This window comes from Solea solea, chromosome 3 (genome assembly GCF_958295425.1).
Source record: "Solea solea chromosome 3, fSolSol10.1, whole genome shotgun sequence".
Classification (NCBI taxonomy): Eukaryota; Metazoa; Chordata; class Actinopteri; order Pleuronectiformes; family Soleidae; genus Solea; species Solea solea.
This window is the reverse complement of record NC_081136.1, coordinates 2554645-2574411: the sequence shown is the minus strand read 5'-3', so window position 1 is coordinate 2574411 and position 19767 is coordinate 2554645. Positions and strand designations below refer to the sequence as shown.

Sequence of the window (19767 nt, the reverse complement as noted above, 5' to 3'; positions counted from 1 at the left end):
TTTTTGTAGGTAAAGAAACAAATGACAAACATTTGACTTGAATTTTTTTAATTGCAATAGTTTTGTCTTTTCCTTACACAGTGTCATGGAAATAAACGTGTAAACGTTCTGAAAATCAACAAAACAGCTTTTCTTTTACCCGTAAATATCTCAAATGTCCAATAAACTAAAAACCCAAAAGAGTAAATTATCTAATAACACAATGTTATGTTTAGTCATTTTAATACAGAAGGACATCGTGGTCAAAAAGTTTGTAACAGTACAAAATGTAAAAAAGCTGCTGCTGAAATGCTAACCCCTAGCTTACTTTTAGCTAGGTTTTGGCTAACTTTTAGCAAACCATCAGTATCTTCTGGGTAGCTTTTAGCTATGATTTTAGCTAACTAGTGAATATCACTTAGCTACATTTTAGCTATAATGGCTAACATCTTGTTCTTTGCTCTCATTAGCACTCCCTTCCCTCTCTTTTTTGGAGGGAAAGGGACGGGGGGGGGGGCTCTTCTAGCCTCTACATCTTCTAGAGGCTAGAAGATGTAGCCTCTAGTTTAGAATATAGAGCTATTTAACAAAGATTTATGAAAAGTAAACCACATAGAGCTGTGTTCTCTATTCTCATTAATAAATAAATTAAATCATTTCTAAAAAATAAAAATAAAAAGTAATAAACACTTAATATTAATTACATTCAATATGTTTGCACATGTGACCTGAACAATCAGAAAAGACATCTCGTTTGCGGGACGTTGTCAAGATTTTTGCTGCGGGGGAAAAAAATGAGAAAAGAAAATTAAATTAGACTTAGTCTGTTAATGATTGAAAATAAAATACAGTTTGTTCAAAGTGTTGAATGATACTCACCAGCAGGGCGCGCCCTTTAGTTTCTATTGGCAGTAGAAAGTTTCCCAGAGCGCAGATGACGCAGGTCACAGCGAATGGACTGAGAGCCAGAATCACGGACTGAGACATCAGCACCTGAAGGCAACATGGTGTTACACACGGCTGACACCTGAATGTATCACAGTCAGTACGTTTGCATGTACAGTTTAAATCAGGCTACGGTCGTAGTCCGACTAAGACGAGCAATTGGACCCCTTCCAGAGTACACGACTTTTCGCGTTACGTGACATTAAGAAAACCGAATTATCTGACTTTTGACGAGCATGTAAATAAAGTCACAAACTCACCTGTGCGATAAACGGTGCGATCATTCCTCCGATGCGACTGAACGACGTACAGAAACCCATCCCCAGAGACCGAGCCACAGTCGGATAAACCTGAGGAGGAAAAAAACAACCAAACGTCCATTACCTGAGACCTGATCAGTGAAAACCAGTTCAGTGAAAACCAGTGTGGACGAACCTCAGCCGTGTAAATGTAAACCACATTAAAGTTCATGGACACCAGAGACCGGAGGAGGAAGAGCAGCACAGTGAAGCCAAACCTGGAGAGAAAGGACAAAAAAACAAGGTCCTCATAAACCTGGTCACGGAAAGACGGAGACGGACGGAGCCTTTTTCCTCCGTACTTTGCGCTAATTTCGTCCGTCATTGTGCACGTCGCAGGAGAACTTACGATGACGGGCGAAATGGAGATAGGAGGCAGTATAGAGTCCAATCAGCCAGGAAAACAACCAAGAAGAGTATTTGGGGATGTTTAATTCAAGGGCTATGCGGCAAAATATATAAGCAGATATAAAATCTCCTCATCAATGGTCACAATGTTTGTTGACGCCTGTAACTCGGCACTGCCCTCTAGAGGAAGTGTTGTGTAATTTACATACCAACACAAAAGAGGCAACGAGGTATGTAGGGCAGTGTAAAATGTAACGTAAAATTTAAAGTCCTAATAAACAAGAACTTTGCTCGTCCTCAGACAGCAGAACGTCACAGTGGGACTTCAGGACCTCATAAACCAGTACTAGACCAGGGGTTTTCATAAAAGCGAACTGGACTAGCGGACGGAGAAGAGTCTCAAAGTTCTCACATGGTGGTGCAGATGCTGATCATCATGAACAAAATAGCCGCCAGCAGCTGCAGCACTGTCAGAGTCTTCCGGCGTCCACACACGTTCAGCAGGCAGATGTTTAAAGGAATCACTGCGGGGGGAGGGGGACACAAAGGTGAGACAGAGTCCCGAGCAAGACCCCAAGACCAGAACCACGTCAGAGTCAGAAGACGGCGGAAAAACTCACACGCAAACTCTCCGAGACAGCTGATGAGCAGCGTCTGGTAGTCGGCGAATGCGAACGGGATGCAGTAGCACAGTCCGTCCACGTGCTGGTGCTTCACCTGATGCTCGCGGTCGGCGTCCGTCACACACAGCAGGTTTTTCTCCAGCAGCTCCGAGCTGCTCAGCACCGAGCCGTAGTACGAGAAGGACGCCACGAACCTGGCGGACACAAAGGTCAGAGGTGTGAAGACGTTACCGGGACAAAAACAGAGTGCGGGGAGTAAAAGTAAAGTTTCAAAAACAACCTCACCATGAGTACCAGAGCAGCAGAGACGTTCGCCTCAACGATGGATTGAGCAGAATCCTCCAGCTGCCTCGAGATTCCTTTTGAGAGGAGACACTTTAAACTGTTATTTATAATTATAGGAGGTATCAATTCTTAAAATCAGTTTTATCATGAAAAGAAAGACTCATTGTAAGTTCATATTTTTAAGGCACAGTACAGTCTGAGAGTGGCTGTAGCTTCACAAACTAGTGTGAATACACTGGATTTTCTGTGAGTGACAACAGCGCGCTCTGCTGACGAACACAGGTCACTGCAGCTGTTAGTGGCCGCTCATGTTTAATGTCGTCCTGGACTGAAAATACACACCAGTGAATATGCTCATGTGACCCACTATCTCCACAACCCTGAACAAACAGGACACACCTGTTTGACTTGTGGGTGTCTTATAAAATAAAGTGAATTAGAATTATTTAATTATATTAAAAACTAAATAAATTAAGGAGGTTTGAACAGGAAAGGGTGAAGGTTCACTAATGTGTGTGTGTGTGCACCTCGGCCTTCTCCACTAGTCGTCCCGCAGGAAGTGACACTCGGTTCATGTTTGCGATCCACTCCAGAGTTTTAACGGCCTCGTCTATGTTTCCTGCCGACACGTTGTAACGAGCCGATTCTGGAATAAACTGATACAAACAACAACGATAAAATCAACACACACACACAGGTACTGACGTTTGGGACATAAAGATTTAAAAACAGTGGCGTCCAAGTCTAGGACCAGACGAGGTTTCCGCCACATGGAGCGGTACATAATTTTTTTGCATTTCCATTCAGAAGAGCAACAGAATAACCAGCTCCAAATTGTACCGTATTGTATCATGATGGAAACCCGGCATTTAGCGAACGCACTGGACACAAATCGGGGTAGTGGCGACTAGAAAACGTGTGATGGTGTCTGACCTTGAAGAGGAAGATGAGGATGATGCTCGGAGCCACCGAGATCCGGATCATCCACCTCCAGCCCATAGTTGGCACCACTAGCATCCCCAGGATGATGATGAGCATGGAGCCGATCATCCAGAAGATCTGACCCAAAGACAGAGAGACAGAGAGCATGCTGGGAGATCTGCTGCACGTAAAACATCATCACGACATCAGACCAGGACCACGATGTAAAGTCAGACTCACGGAGGCCAGAGGAAGAAGATAGGCGCGATATTTGGCCGGGATGAACTCCGTCTTCAACACGAATCTGAAAAGGTTTATATTATATGTTACATAATACAGCGTCACTGTCATAACACACAGTATGGTATAACTGGACAGAACACAGTCCAGCCATCAGAAGTGGGATTCCACAAGGCTCTACCCTCGGCCCACTACTGTTTACATTACACAACTATATCTTTTACTTATTCAATATTTGCTGAACATACATGTATATTTTAATGTTTATTCTACAGCACCAAATATTGAACAATTGTAATATTTATGAGACTATAAATAAAGGTACTAATAGCAATAAAGACAGACGAGCTGAGACAAACACCTTCAGTAAACTGATCATTTAGAAGGAAGGTGTTCTGTCTGTCTCTGTGTGTGTGTGTGTGTGTGTGTGCGTGACCTCTGACCCCTGTGACACTCCTGCGACCCCACATCCCACCATGCTGCGCAGGAAGATGAACCAACCGTACGTCGGAGCAAAGGACGTGAGGAAAGAGAAGTAAGCGCTCCACACGAAGCCGCCGCACACCACCTGGTTACACACACACACACACACACACACACACACACACACACACACACAGAAGGTTTGCTCACACATACACTGTACATACATGCACAAATATACACAGCACGTACATGTACGCACACATGCAGACAGACACACAACAGCGTTTCACCTTCCAGCGTCCGTATCTGTCAGAAATGTATCCTCCGAGAGCGCCACAGAGCATGAACCCAAGAAACACCATCTGAGAGAGGACACACACACACACACACGCACACACACACACGTTATCATCAAAACAAAAACCTTGAAAAATTAATGTTTCATCCTGAACTTCTTAGAAAGACAGAACAGATAATATCATGTTGGGGCTTTCCATCATGGGGTAGATCAGCGGTAGAGAAAGTTTGTTTTTTTTCCGACCAAAAGGTTGAGGTTTGATTCCCTTGTCTGCCGGTCTACATGCTGATGTGTGTGCATGGATACGGGTTTCCACATCACGTGAGCCGCTCAGGAGGCACATTTGAAAATACCGGTTATCAGGAGACGCAGCTGTGACACACCCTAACACACGCTAACCTTAAAACCAGGTTTTAACCCTGAAAAATCCCTGTAAACGTGAGGGGCCCAGACAAGATGACCCCACAAACACAGGTTTTCAGACATCAATACAGACACAGACTCACCGTGGAGACGAGGGCGACCTGCCAGTCTTTCAGATGCCACTCGCAGCGAATCTCAGGAGAAACGACGGCTAACAGCATGATCTCCATGGCCTCTATGATCTACACACACACACACAAAAACATATTTTGTATTATATATTATAAAAACTGGACAGAACACAGTCCTGGGATTCCACAAGGCTCTACCCTCGGCCCACTACTGTTTACATTACACAACTATATCATATTTACTCCTAAATATAACTTCAATATCTGCTGAACATACACGTACATTTTCATGTTTATTCTACGACATTTGTCACCTCTTTAGGACCAGTAGTCCTCATGGAGACCAAAACCTGGTCCTGATAAGGCAGAATCTCATTTCTGTCTGAGGAACCGGTTAAATTCAGGACTAATCCTAATATGAACTGTGGTTAAGCATTAACTGGGTGTGGTTAAGGTTAGGGATCAGACTTTGTTTAACCTGGAAGCCAATGCATGTGTGTGTGTGTGTGTGTGTGTGTGTGTGTGTGTAAGAGAGAGAGAAAGAACTCACATTTGAACTCCCCATGATGATGAAGAGCATGACGTGAAAACGACCAAAGCCTATAGTTTCCACGGCGTCCTCCACCGTGTACGTGGGATCAGCTGAAGCAAAGCGCGCGCACACACACACACACACACACACACACACACACAGACACAGACACAGACACACAGACACAGACACACAGACACAGACACACACACACAGTCAAGTTCTGTTGCCATCTTGTGGTGAGAGACCGAGTGCAGTCGTGATTATTTACGACGGATCGCAGACTCACCATCGTCGCCACTGTGGTCCACCGCGTGCTGCTTGTCGTCCGCAGGTCTCTGCTGCAGTTCCACCTCGTGCAGGTGGATGGCGCTCACCAGCTGCATCTTCATGCTGTCGCTCATCGCGCGTTCTCGTCTTTTCATGTCACCGTGCAACTGCGGAATAAACAAACGCCAAGTTGGCGTGGCAATATCAACATCACAAAAGTTCACATACATGTGTATGTGTATGTATATGTGTGTATATATATATATATATATATATATATATATATATATATATATATATATATATATATCTCAAATGTTTAGACCCAGATTTGCTACATTTCTATTTTTGTGTGGGCCTGTTTTCATCATCATCATCATGCTTACCTAATTTGACATTTTCTCATGATAATTATCCACATTGACAGATTTCTCTAATCTATTTAAATCATGTTGTCACCTCCGGTCCTGACCTCTGACCCACCCGTCGAACAGGTTTGTAAGTGGAGAAACAAGGAAACAAGTCTAAACCCAAAACTCACACACAAAAAACACTATTTACATCTAATATTTAACCAGAGGCTGCGTGAAACTTTATGATTGATTGATTATATTATTTTTATAATAAATATCCCGAAGCAACGTGCTCTTTGTTTGTATAATATGAAACGGAAACGGATTACCACACCAGTTTTGACTGAAATTTAAATGAGGCCTTTGTGTCACAGCCGAATACACCGGGAATCTCTTTAATGACGCCTCTTAGCGAATGTTGACGTGTTCAATTACATTTTTACGTCATGGAGCGGAGGAACCGTTAAATCGACAAAAAAGTGAACGGAGTTTGGCGTAGCGGTGGCTCCCGAGGTCTGCATACCGACGCCGCCCAGAAATCTCTGAAATGACGGCGCGAGGGCACAGAAATGTGACGTAATTGCCTGCACTCACCTGGTTAATGATTTAACTCGGCTTTTTTCATGATCCGCGTTCACAATTAACACTCGGTCCTCTGCTGCTGCTGCTGCCGCCGCTGCTGCTTCCGCGATGTTGTTCACCTGCACAGGTAACCTACACCAGGAAGTATGTCACCTGGGAGGGGCGGGGTTTACGGTCAGGCACGGATTGTCAGGTAAATAAACATAGGCGTTTGTTGACATTAGATTATAACAGTGAACACACACACATCAATACAATTATACGTTTTATAGTGATATATACTGTATATATGAATATTTTCTCAAACTGTATTAAATATTATTACAAGCTTTTCTTTTTTTTGTATTTATGTTATAAGAAATATTAAAAAGGTTCTCTTTGAACACGAGACCAGACAACAATGTAATAAATGACATATATTTATTTTTTTTACTTATTAAGTCAAAACTTTAAACATTTTTTCTTCATTTTTCTGGCATTAATGATCCTCCGTACAGACTGAATCAAATTATTAAACATCAGATTTATGACAAACGTGAAAACTTTGGATCCGAAGCGCGTCTCTTTCATGTTTTCGGACTGAACAGCTCACAAGCTGATTGGTCCAAATTGTCCTGTCGTGTGACACCTGGTGGACAGGTGAGGCTGCTGGCAGTGTTCACGTGTCCCCGGTGTCTCACACACACTGTCCACACCGGGGCTGCTGCGCCTGGATCACACCTGGACCTTGGTCTGATGTGGACTCGGTGAAGCTGCCAGTTGGAACGGTCGGGAGTGTTCAGGAATGTTTCTGCAGGCGCGCAGACGTTTGTTCGCGACAAAACTGAAAGTTCGGAATGTCATGATCAGTCCCCGATCAATCTTCTGAATCAGTTGAGTGACTCCGGTCTGGACCTCAAGTTTTGTCATGAATCAAACACCCGCTGTGCAATGGGTCACCTGCACTCAAGCACAGAACATCGAGAAAACACTGGAGGAAACCATGAGGTTTTTTAACTCTCCTCTCGTGTTTCCTTGAAAGTCCTTGAATTAGCACCATGTGATCCAGTGGGCGTGGCCACGCCCCACACCGTGACTGACAGGTGCGTGGTCGAATCGGTCGCGTCGAGTCCATTCAGAAGAATTCACAAATAAAATATCTTCTAAATATCGTTATCTATTCAACATCACATCCACTTTCTTTTTTTCTTCTTTTTCTTACGTCGTCAAAAATATCGTAAAAAAGACGGATGGGGTTGTTTGTTTTTTTTCTGCTGTGTTTGGATGAAGGATGGTTTCATGGCACTGTGACATTAATCACTCAGCTCACTCTTCACTTCTATAAACGCTGTTGTTTGGTTTTTTTTTAATATCTTTTAGCAGCATGCTAACACGAACAACACGAGCAGCTAAAGCCTCAGACTGGGTCGGACATGCTGGAGACGATAAACAAACCCAAAGCTCAGAGCCTCAGAGCGACTGACGTCCTCATGACATCAAACAGGAAAACAGCTGAGACGGGAAACAGTCAAACCAACCAAGAGAAAATGTTGTGCACAATATCTATCACAGCCACCGGGGGGCACTGCTGTATCAACTAATAGCTTTTAGCTTCTGCTTGGACTACTGTTTCCCGTCTTTTCACGCACCTGTCGCCTGACAGACTCTGCGTTCTGTCACTGACCTGATGAGTGCGACAAATCAGTGACATAAAGCGCAATATATAATGATGCAATTATTATAATTATTTTTTTTTCTCATTGCCACTGATACATAAACACGCAAGTGAGCAGCCACGCCAAGCGACATCTCCACGGAGAAACAGAAGACGGCGGGAAAATCTACAGCCAACGTGAACACAAGAGGAAACAACCATTGAACAGTAGTTTGGTCTTTTCTCGTTAAAATAAAGATACTTTCAGATATAAGCGATAAAAATAAGTAACATCTCAATACTGCGATAATAACTCTGACATTAATATTGTGCTCATTGTATTCTATCTCTTTACATACAGTATATTTATATTCATTCTTATAGATATTTATATATACTTCTTCCTCTTTTTGTCCCTTTGCTTTAGGAACTGAAAGCCGCCACCTGCTGTCGACAGTGCAAAGACCTCATCAATGTGGTTTGTGAAAAGAGACCTGATTCCCATTGGCTGATGGAGGTGTGGAAGGCAACAGGTGGTTAGTGGGTAAATGATTATGATGAGTATGAGGCTGATGGTTAGCACCACAGAAGTTCCAGAGGCACAATCCAAACCAGAACCCCCAGAGGGACGATCCAAATCAGAAGTCCTGGAGGGATGATCCAAACCAGAGGTTCAGGAGAGACTGACCAAACCAGAACGTCATAAAATATGATTCACACTAGAAGGTTAGGATGGACAGACCATCCACTCCAGGAGCTAAGGAGGAACCATCCACTCCAGGAGTCCAGGAAGGACCACTGACTCCAGAAGACCTAGGGGGGTCATCAACTCCAAGAGACCAGGAGCGACCGTCAACTACAGGAGACTAGGAGTGACCATCCACCCTAGAAATCCGGAATAGCCAGTCCGTCCAGAACTACAGGACGTAAATTCTGCTCCAGAACTCCTTCAGGTGTGATTGACCCCAGAAGGTCTGGAGGGACCACCAACACCACACATTCAGAACACATGACTCTAGGAGGGACATTCCAGTTTTGGAAGCACTTCAGTGGAAACGTGAAAAGCCACACTCCTGTTCAATGAAAAGCTGATCTGAATAATGACTGACAGAAAAATGGGCAGACAGAACCCTGTAAAGTACCGGGGGTCTTTCGGTTAAGAAACAGGCGATGTGGATCATGATCCAGAGTTAATTTGGACTTAGTGACACAGAATTAGATCTGCTCGAAAGAATCCAGACTGAGGATCCTCACATGCTCTGAGTGGTTTAATAAAATCCCGGGTTGCGACCAGCCTTGTCGTGATCCAAACAATTCTAGGTCAGTCTAAGAGTAGCTGGTCACAGCAGCCTGTTTCTGGGCCAGACGACGTAGCTCCTCTCTGATAGCCTTGATAAGTGAGGCAGATGTGTGGGCTGAGGGCGAGGCATCCTCTGGTGGGTATTCGGGAGTGGGAGAAGTCAGGAGGAGGGGTGGTGCTGATGGGTCCCGCAGTGAGGAGCTGGGCATCTGGAAAACCGAGGAGGAGGAGAACTCAGGGAATGACAGCACCTGTGGATAGAAAGAAGAGAAAATAAATACAGATAAAGGACATGTATCTGTATTACATGAGAGTAAAATAAGAATCAGACCTTTCTCTTCCTCTGAAGACCATAACAAGTCAGTTTGATTTGTACAAAGTCACCCAGTCCAAATGAGTGAGAACGAGTCTGATCAGGACCAACCCAGACATGTCTGGACTGTCTGGACTGAGGTGGTAGACTTGATATACACAGAACCAGAGTAACATTTTTTTTGATAGTTGGTCAGAATCTTTTCAACTGGTCTGAACTAGTTCTGACAGCTTTCGTTGTTTCTTACATTATCACACCACACATTATACCCTTCACAGCGGACACCTACACTCTCTCTGCTGTCTCCAGGTCTGGATAGGTCCTGGTCTGAGTGTTGCTGGTTCCAGCTTGATCCAGTGGGGCCAGACATGCTGCGACCCACCACAGGGTAAGCCCTGATCTGACTGGATAAGCCGACCTGTGTGAGGTGGTGAAGCTGTGCACCTGGAGGTAAACATTCAATGGACAAAGTCAACTGGACAAAGTCAACCAATACCCCCTAAAGGAGGAGGGCACAAATGCACTCTAAGACGTGACGGAATTACAAGGTGGTTCCATCATAGATGTCCAGACAGATTTACCTGTGCTGCCCCCTACAGGTCGTGGTCTGGAGGAGGAGGGAGGGTCTTCATATTGCCCCCTGTTGGAGTAAACTGACTCCTGCAGCTGATCTCCAGTGGGGACATACCCACCTGAGCTCAGGCCCTGCCTGGATGAAACACAAAAAGTGTCAGGGCTAATTCAGGTCCACCTACAGACCTGGACATGGTTTTAAATGCACTGACTCTGACCTCTGCAGGAGACCCTGGATTGATGTCGGAGACATTCCCAGCTCTGCGTATCTCTGCAGGGAGAAGAGAATGACAATGAGAACTGAACAATAATTCATGGCTGAAGGTTTGGGCCTCAGCTGCAGTTTGACACACTCACTGCAGAAAAGGGGCTTTGGGAGGGGGCAGCTGAGTAAGGGTCCCACTGTCTGCCAGGGGGGCAGGCCAGAGGGTAGGGACTGGGCCAGGCAGGGCTTACCCCGCTCACCCCGGCACTGCCTTGTGATGATGGCGACACCAGGGCGAAAGCATCATCCAGGAGGGAGTGCATCTGCTGCCGGGCCTCCTCAATGGATGGCTGGGGGGGCATGTATGGAGGAGGGGCTGGGGCAGAGTCAAACACCTCGTCAGTAGGGGACGGACTGCCTTGATCTGGTGGCAGGTCTGGGTCTGACTGTAAGAGACAAGACAGAATAAAGAAGAAGTTGCTCTGAACCTTACAAACCCGAAACGGTGGCCTTTGTAGAACATAACAACATATAACCTTAATATGTCAAACATAATCTGTTCACCAAATGACCTATCCTCATCTTCTGTCTCACCATGTACGCCACGTTGTTGAGTCCGGGGTATTTCCTGTAGGTGGCGTTTTGATCAGTGAGCAGTCTATCTCTGTCAGTATCAGGAAGACTTCCAGGTCCTGGGTGACCACGGCGACCATGAGGAGAGCGCCTCCCCCTTGAAGGACAAACATTAAGATTGTCACTAAGAACATTTCTTCAGTTTAACTTCTCATGGCCTGTTGCACTAACCTCTTCCTGGAGTCGGCGAAGGTAGGTGGTGAGTGGGAGTCGGCCTGCAGAATACAGTCCATGTGGTCATGGGCGGAGCTGTAGAGTCGCTGGGCTACTTCACTCTGGACTGGTCCGTCTCCAAAGGCATCCATGATGTCGTCCATTGAGGGAAACTCACACTGACCCCGTCTCTTAGCACGCTGTCTGAGTTTGTTCCTGTGATGCTCGATCTCTGACTTGTGTCTGAGGGCCACCTGCAGAATGACAAAGGACCATGATGTCAGACGTCCTTAGGGTGAATAGAGTTTTCATTTCATGATCGTCTCACCTCTGTGTTGACCTTCTCTGTGAGTGTAGGGCTCAGTTGTGGTGGCATTTGCTGTGGTGGCGGACTCGGTCGTGGCTGCATGGCAATCAGCTGCACTTTGTTGGCCTGCCGCCGGGTGCCATCAGACGAGCCTCGAGAGAGGCGGTCGACGTGGTCAAAGATGGAGGACGAGGAGAGGAGCTCGTCCGGACCGCTGCCTGAGTGAGCTGCCGGAGGAAGAGAACTGTGTTTTACCTCAGACACAGGTGATGATGGTGATGATCATGATGGTGATGATGGAAGGTAAACATACCTATCTTGCTCCTCCCTTTATTCCAGAGACATGAAACAGAAAAGACAGGTAACGTCAAACCTTGGAGCTCAATATCAATCAATCAGTCAATAACACAGCCATGGACACCATGTTTCTCACCATTTTTAGGCGTCTTCCTGTGTTGTTTCCCTTCACTGGGTGTGGCCACAGGTCTGGTGCTTTCCTCTGCTGACTCTCTTCCGCTGGATTGGTCGCTACCTAACGAGTCACCATCTGATGGGCTGAGCCTGAGAGGAGATGTTTGAGTTGTGTCAACTTGTAAATTCTGTGGCACTGAGAGCAGTAGACATCACAGGAGAACAAAACATGTCTGACCTTCCCCTGCGGCGGCTGGACCGGCCCGCCTTAGTGGACGATCCTTTAGATTTGGGAGTGTTGAGGTCTCCACCGTCAGAGGGCGTGGCCTCTTTGACAGGGGCAGGCAGCGGCCCTGGTTCCTGGATCACCATGATGTCATCTTTACTGTGCTGACCAAGGTGGAGCTTTGCAAAGTCAAAGCCCTTCACGCTAGGAGCCTGAAGCTAAGAGAAGACATGTCTGTTAGCTAACGGAGTTAACAGAGGACTAACAGAGGTCCCTGAGAAAACTTCTGTTAGCCAATGGAGGACAAGTCTGTCAACTACAAGAGGACACAACAGTCAGCTTACAAACAACATCTCTCAGCTGACAAATCTGTAAATCTGTAAACTAACAAAGGACACACCCATTAGCTAACGAAGGACAGTTTAATTTTGCCCCCTGACCTTCTGTCTCTGCTGGATTGTGTTGATGGCATCCGGTTGGAACTCAAGTTTCTCTGAGCCACAGAGTTTCCAGTAGAGGATGATGATGATGAAGACGGCGAGCAGGACAGGGACAACCACTCCCACAATCAGCCAGATGCTGCTGCTCTGAGTCTCTGCTGGAGGGACAGACAGTGTCTCCACGGCTGGACACAAGAAAGAGACAGGCGAGAGACAATCAGAACCATATTTGTAAAATGTAATCGATCATATTACAACACATTTGTGACTCACGTTGGGCCAGCGGTCTCTGGATTCTGTGTCCCAGGACAATGGCAGCTCTTTGCAGGTCCAGGTGATTCAAGGTGGCGGCCGTCGTCTCAGCTGGGACTCGCTCGCCTCTTGGACCCTCCACAAAATAAAAGACCTCCAGGGGGTGCTGTGCACCTAACATCTTCACAACCCTCACCACCTAAGACATGAAAAGTCAATGAAACGTGCTACGATACCAGAAAGGTAACACGTTTACAGTGCTCTGTGCTGATGTGAATAAACTGTACCTGCAGGCTACTGTTGCCCACTGCTGTTGCTCTTCTCCAGCGCCTCCTGCTGGCCTCCTGCAGTCCCTCCTCCAGCAGCAGAGCCAGGCGTCTTTCCAGATGAGCTTTAAAGCTTCTCTGAGCCACGAGCTGATCCTGGACACCCAGAAGAACTGAGAACACAGAGACATGGAGACACTGTCCTACTGTCCTCTGACCAGAGATATTACACTAATGGTTCATGCTCAACTGTGGTTCCAAGATCATTCATGATTATTCAAGTTAAGACAACCTGTCCCTGCTCTCCTGAAGCTAAAGCTAAGATTAGCACCCTGTCCTGTCCATATGTCTTATGTCTAAAGTGTTCTCACCTGTACGGACCCAGGTGGAGCGCAGCTGGTGAGACGTGTTCAGCTCAGGGTAGTGGAAGGCTGTGGACGAGGACACGCTTAGCACACATGCTACATTTTTAACATGTTCAAAAACACACGTGTCCTGCAAATGCAAATTCAATGTCAATAAACGTACGTTCCGCGACCTGGATGACAGGAAACCCCACGAGGAAGCTGAACTCGACCACGCTGAGCTTCCTCAGGTGTTCGCTGACCTCTGACCCTGGGACATAGCCCCGCCCATCACGTACAGCAAACGAGATGTCGACTGGAACCTTCTGCTCAGCGGCCAGCCGGGACACGCCCATGGTGATGTTCAACAGCTGGACAAGACGCGGACATGAAGTTTGGGTACTTTTTAGGGATGTGCTGATACAAGACTTAGCATCGGTATCGGTCCGATACTGGTCAAAATAACTGGATCAGATATTGGACAGATAAAAATATAAAACCCTATACACAGAGAATTTTGGAGTGATATCGGTAGACAGGTAACACGCTCACCTGTATGGTGATGTTTCCTGTCTCATGAGACCGCCTCCGTGTCTCGGTGTATGCCATCATCAGCCCTCTCTCCACCCGTTCGCTGAAGTTACAGACTCGGACATCGACGTGGGCCGGGACAAACTGCAGCACAGAGTGGATCTGGTACCTGAGGTCGGGCACGGAGTAGAGCGTCGACACCGAGGGAATGGGACCGAATGAGCGCGGAGGGTGGCGCAGGGCATTGATTACGGCAATGGCGGTGAAGACCAGCGGTCCCGATACGACGCGAAAGGCGAAGCTGGACGGAGATCTGAGGAACTGAGAAGGAGACAGACAGCTGTCAATCAAAGGTTCAAGTCAAACTTACTTCATTCTGTTGTTGGTTGGAGACAAAGTGACATGTAGTCATGTGAATGTATGCGTGTAAACATTAACTTACATATTCATCCTTTGAACATAATCATATGACAAAAGTCATGTCTTCACGTGACCCAAAGACCTTGTGTATTTACCTGAAGCTCCACAGTTCGGTTGAACTCTCTCTTCAGAAGATCTCGGACTTGACTGAAACCCGCCATTGAACCTTTGGAGCTGACTGGACAGATTAAAACATGCTCAGGTTAATTAAGGTCATTCAGAAACTCGTCCTGTCACATGACACAGGCACATCTTACCTACTCTGACCAAGTACATCTCTGGCTTGGTGATGTTACACAAGTACTGCCGGGTGGGCGGGGCCTGCACCACTCTGGGTGTAGTGACGGGGGGTGCTCTAGTCAGGCTGATGGCTGTGATTTGGGTCGTGGTGGTGGTGGCCTTGGTAGTGGTGGTGGCCTTGGTGGCAGTGGTGGTTGTCGGCTTGGCACTAGTGGTGGTAACCCTTGTTGGTGGAACCTGTGCTGGTTTTTCTGTGACCCCCACAGGACTTTCTGTTTTGTCAGGATGGCTGGGTGGCCCCAGCAGGGGAGGCGGAGGTACCCGGCCAGTGGTGTTGGAAGGGGGGTGGTGAGGGTATCTGCCAGAGACTGGAATGTGGTCTTTAGGTTTTGGAACAGTAGGCGGGGTGGAGATGGGTTTGAAGGTGGTTGCTGGAGCAGGTGGTTTCTTCTTACCTGTGAGGGTTGGTGAGAGTGTGAGGGGAGGAGTTGGCCCCTCCAGAGGATGCTCTGGTTTCTGATCTGGAGGAGAACTCGAGCTAGGGGATGGAAATGGAGGTGGGGTTTGAGTTTGTGTTGTCTGGTTGACCTGATCCTGGTCTGTTCCCCTCTCTCTCTCTCTTTCATTCTCTTTCTCCTTCTTTCGTTCCCTCTCTCTCTCCCTCTCTCGCTCCCGCTCCTTGGCCACTAGGTTGCTGTAGTACTCAAGACTGTTCATGTCTGGCAGCAGCACTTCTGTCGGCTCCAAAGGCGTCATATCCTCCTGGTCGTAGTCCTCGTCCCAGGTGGGGAAGACATCCGGGTGGGTCGGACGAGTATGAAGGGGGAAGCTGGGAGTGGAGGAGGAGGGGGAGAGGGGGAGAGGGGTGGAGAGGGGGAGAATGGGGCGGGCAGGGAAGGCAGTGTCATAGGAGACCCAGTCCCCAACAGCATCATCGTCATAGGGGTGGCTGGGCAGTGACGTGGCCAGGGCTAGCTCCTCACCGTCAGGCACCATGAAGGACAAAGTCTCCAGGTAGTCTCCAGAGCCCCAGGCCTCCTCCAGGGAAGGGCCCTGCTCCCAGGAAGGAGGAGGGGTGATGATAGTCTGGGTGTGAGGGGGGAGGGGTGGGGGGAGACTGGGGGACAGGAGGTCAGGGGGTCTCAGGAGGAGGTGGATTCCCTGAGCACCAGAATCCAAGTCTTCCTGAAGTCCGCCTGCGCCACCACCATTACCATGGTAACCAGAGTCATCGGGCGGACTGGTGGTTGAGGAAGATGGTGATGTTGACGGCGGTGACAAGGGCTCCGCCGTCCTGTTGAGGTCCAGCGCACCTGTGGGAGAAAAGCCGAAGAGACTTGAATCAAGGAGAGGACTCTTACCCAAGAGAAGATCCTGATCAAAGAACACTCTGACCAATGAGAGAAGCCTGACCAAATCTGAGAACCTACTGGTCTACACTTGACATAGCTACAGTGCCACCTACTGGCAGCAGAAATTATGTGTGCACTAATGATCCAATTTTTATGACATTTTCATAAAATCACATGAGAAGTGGACAGAGAGTGGACAAAGGAAGTGCTAGTATGTTAATAAGCACATATGTAAAATATAAGAATAGTATGATTTTAACTGATTAGGAAAAAAGAAAAATCATTGTTTCCTAAAATAAATACTTCAGAATTTTTATCATTAATAGTATATTGTTGATTTTGACACTAGCCTACACACACACACACAGTATGTACAGAATATTATATCACAACACAGACTGAGGTTTAACTCCTCCTCTGTTTCTTGCTGCAGTCACTTTAAACCTATTTGTCTTTTGGTCACACACACACACTCTCTCTCAGCCTTGACTGGGTTTCTTTCATCTGGAGCCTTGTTGCCGTGGCGACGCCGTGCTTTGCGGCAGCGTCACGTGCCGAATGGAGACGAGTCATTGGCATTCAACAGACAACGCCCTCAAACACACAGAGGGACGGACGATAGATAGATAGATAGATAGATAGATAGATAGATAGATAGATAGATAGATATGGGGATACAGGAGCTGCCGGTGTACTGCTGTCTAATCTGGTCAGTTTGTGTCACCGAGCTAAATCCAACCTAAGAATTTCAAACACAGAAATCCCAAAATGACAGATTTAAATGAACTGATGGAGTCAGACAGTGGATCAACGACTCCTGTGTGGTGTGATGTTAAATCACTGATTTTCTCAAGGAGGTTTGGTGTGTGAGAGTTTCCTGAGATGACACATATTCTTAGTAGATATTTTTACTGAGATTAAGCTTCTTTCTCACATATAGGGGGCGCTCACAGCACAGCCAGTGCTATGAGTCAGTACCTCAAACACCCACACACAAAAAAACCTGCACTGTCCCTTTAAGGCCATGGTTCCTTCTTTGCCCAAGAGGCAACCGGTCACTGCCTCAACCTTTGACCCTGACCTGCACTAAATCCACTGCAGATTGGACATGAGCTGCTGTCACACAGAGGTCAGAGGTCACCATGCCTGTTACATCTGCAGAGGTCAGCATCTAAGACATCTCACCTGCGGCAGGTGAACTGGACGTTACCATGGAAACCAGCGTGCAAGTCACCAGCAGGATCGCGCCGAGTGTTTGTCTACACGCTAACGTTCTGGGCTCCATCCTGGTCCTGGTCCTGGAGCCGGGGTCCGGCAGGATCTCAGGGTCCATGGTCGTCAGAGGACGTAGGGTCCGTCAGGAGGACCTGAAGACCACAGAGGACAAGTGGACGGTCGAGTTAAAGGAACAGGACCTTTGAGATTCACGTGTGGCATCACAGATGTCCCCAGGGACAGAATTTACAAAATCGACGTCATATTCTAGAAAACAAGATCCAACGCTAGTGGATTGAGGTCATTAACTCCTCAGGAAAATGAGCAGAAGTGGTTCCCATTCTATTCTAACTGAGACGCCCCCTGGTGGTGATGATGAGAGGAAAAGACAAAATAGGGCTAAAAGGATTAATTGATTCAATCATCAAATCATTTTATAATCAATTAATCTAAACAATCTTTGGAATTATAAGTAGATTTTGGAATACAAGTAGATTTTGGAATCATAAATAGATTTTGAAAATATAAGTAGATATTGGAACTATAAGTAGATTTTAGAATTATGAGTAGATTTTGGAATTATAATAAGTAGATTTTAGAATTTTAAATAGATTTTCGAATTATAAGTAGATTCTGGAACTATAAGTAGATTTTGTAATTATAAGTAGATTTTGGAATTATATTTAGATTTTGGAATTATGATAAGTAGATTTTGGAACAATAAGTAGATTTTGGAATTATAAGTAGATTTTAGAACTATATGTAGATTTTGGAATTATAATAAGTAGATTTTGGAACTATAAGTAGATTTTGGAATTATAAGTAGATTTTAGAACTATATGTAGATTTTGGAATTATAATAAGTAGATTTTTTAATTTTAATTAAATTTTCGAATTATAAGTAGATTTTGGAACTATACATAGATTTTTGTATTATAAGTAGACTTTTGAATTATATTATAATTAGTATTAGTGTAAATAGTATTTTAAGCCTTTTTAACTGATCTACAGTTGGACATTGTTGACTTAGATTCTTGTGTCGGACGTCTGTTGATGTCACATTTTAGCACCGGTACCAAAAAAAAACCCAGGTACCATCACTAATGGAAAGTTCAAAAACAAACGAGCCGAGCCGTGCTAGAGCTGCATAGTAGTGGAAAAAGCTCCCTTTGACCTAAGAAGCTGGAACAGAGCAGAAAGACACAGCGACAAAAACACGACAAAATCCAGAGAGGTTCACATTTTTTGATGTAGACTGATTTATGCCGAGTCATCATTAAGAATTAATGATATTTGAGCGAGTGACATGCTAACAGTAATCCAGGTCTGATTCAGGAGCAGGTGGGAGGTGTGGAGATGGAGGTGAAGGTAAGACAGAAACGTTCAGAGCAGATGAGAGGCTTTTTTCATGTGATTTATTTGATTTGATTTTAAATAAGGTTTTTCATCTTTATCATCTTCTCTCTCTCTCTCATCTGGACTAGCACCGCTCCCTGGCCTCTCTCTCTCTGGCTCGGCTCGGTTTGGCCTCCTATCACTCACCCAGTTACCCTGCCTCTAATCCCGGGATAATGAAGCTGTGGAGCATCCGCGCTTTTATGACCCGGTGCGATCCGGCACGGCTCGGTTTAGTGTGACGGAGCGTGATGCTCATGTCTCCAGAGAGAGAAAGAGCGAGGGAGAGAAATGGGCCGCAGCCGAAACCGAGCATGAACACGGAGTGTAATAAAAAAAACAAAAAACCGAACCGAACCGAAACCGAGGCATGCCAAGCCGTGCAAACACCGCAGGACGAGGTTCGGACCTACCTGTCATCGTGGAGATGCGGTTCCGGCGCGTCACGCCTCCACGGCCGCGCAGCGCGCTCCCTGCGCGGGAACGAGGAGGAGAAAGAAGAGGAGGAGCAGCGTCAGATCTTCATCATCACAGCAGCGTCGTTCACTATCATCATATGAACACGCCCACTGATACCAGGGTAACCAGGATCCGCCCACTTAAAGCTCCACGTTTATCATCATCATACACGTGTGTGTTTTACCTCTTTAGAACGTTTCCTGTCATTGTCAGGACCAGTAGTCCCCATAGAGACCAAAACCTGGTCCTAATGAAGCAGAACCAAATGAATGGAATAAGTCAAAGCAGTGTCCTAAAAAACGACAATGAGGACTTATCAATAATCAGATTACTTTCAGTCTGATTTAAAGGTCTGGTTTGTAACACTGAGGAGGATTTGTCCAAAAGTGATAAAAAGATACACAACAGACCAAGATTTGTACATAAATAAATAATTAATTAATTAAATATGTCTAACTGGATTATACAAGATAGTTTTCAATAAAACATATTTAATAATATTGA

The 19767-nt window shown here is 46.0% G+C and overlaps 2 protein-coding genes across 3 annotated transcripts; both read right to left on the bottom strand.

Moving 5' to 3' along the window:
• Window positions 1–31: 31 nt before the first annotated feature.
• Window positions 32–6719, bottom strand: svopl (SVOP-like). Its single transcript, XM_058624926.1, has 16 exons — window positions 6608–6719; window positions 5680–5827; window positions 5409–5500; window positions 4871–4969; window positions 4357–4428; window positions 4084–4208; window positions 3641–3704; window positions 3413–3538; window positions 3007–3135; window positions 2480–2553; window positions 2192–2388; window positions 1984–2095; window positions 1360–1441; window positions 1185–1274; window positions 859–972; window positions 32–758 (listed from the first exon to the last, which is right to left on the bottom strand). The coding sequence occupies exons 2-16, from the start codon at window positions 5813–5815 to the stop codon at window positions 747–749; spliced, it is 1524 nt and encodes a 507-aa protein (XP_058480909.1). The 5' UTR covers window positions 5816–5827; window positions 6608–6719; the 3' UTR covers window positions 32–746.
• A 279-nt stretch (window positions 6720–6998) lies between these two features.
• Window positions 6999–19323, bottom strand: si:dkeyp-27e10.3 (UPF0606 protein KIAA1549). Of its 2 annotated transcripts, none has more exons than XM_058624924.1 (21): window positions 19218–19323; window positions 17380–17561; window positions 14860–16155; window positions 14698–14780; window positions 14204–14503; window positions 13836–14022; window positions 13679–13738; window positions 13329–13480; window positions 13063–13240; window positions 12790–12974; window positions 12362–12567; window positions 12146–12273; window positions 12026–12040; window positions 11734–11939; window positions 11424–11659; window positions 11214–11349; window positions 10772–11065; window positions 10633–10685; window positions 10423–10550; window positions 10131–10285; window positions 6999–9779 (listed from the first exon to the last, which is right to left on the bottom strand). In XM_058624924.1, exons 2-21 carry the CDS (start codon window positions 17525–17527, stop codon window positions 9555–9557), a joined length of 4371 nt encoding a protein of 1456 aa, XP_058480907.1. In that variant the 5' UTR covers window positions 17528–17561; window positions 19218–19323; the 3' UTR covers window positions 6999–9554. The 2 variants fall into 2 exon arrangements, with proteins under 2 accessions (XP_058480907.1, XP_058480908.1); XM_058624925.1 differs by having other exon boundaries at window positions 10871–11065.
• Window positions 19324–19767: the final 444 nt, after the last annotated feature.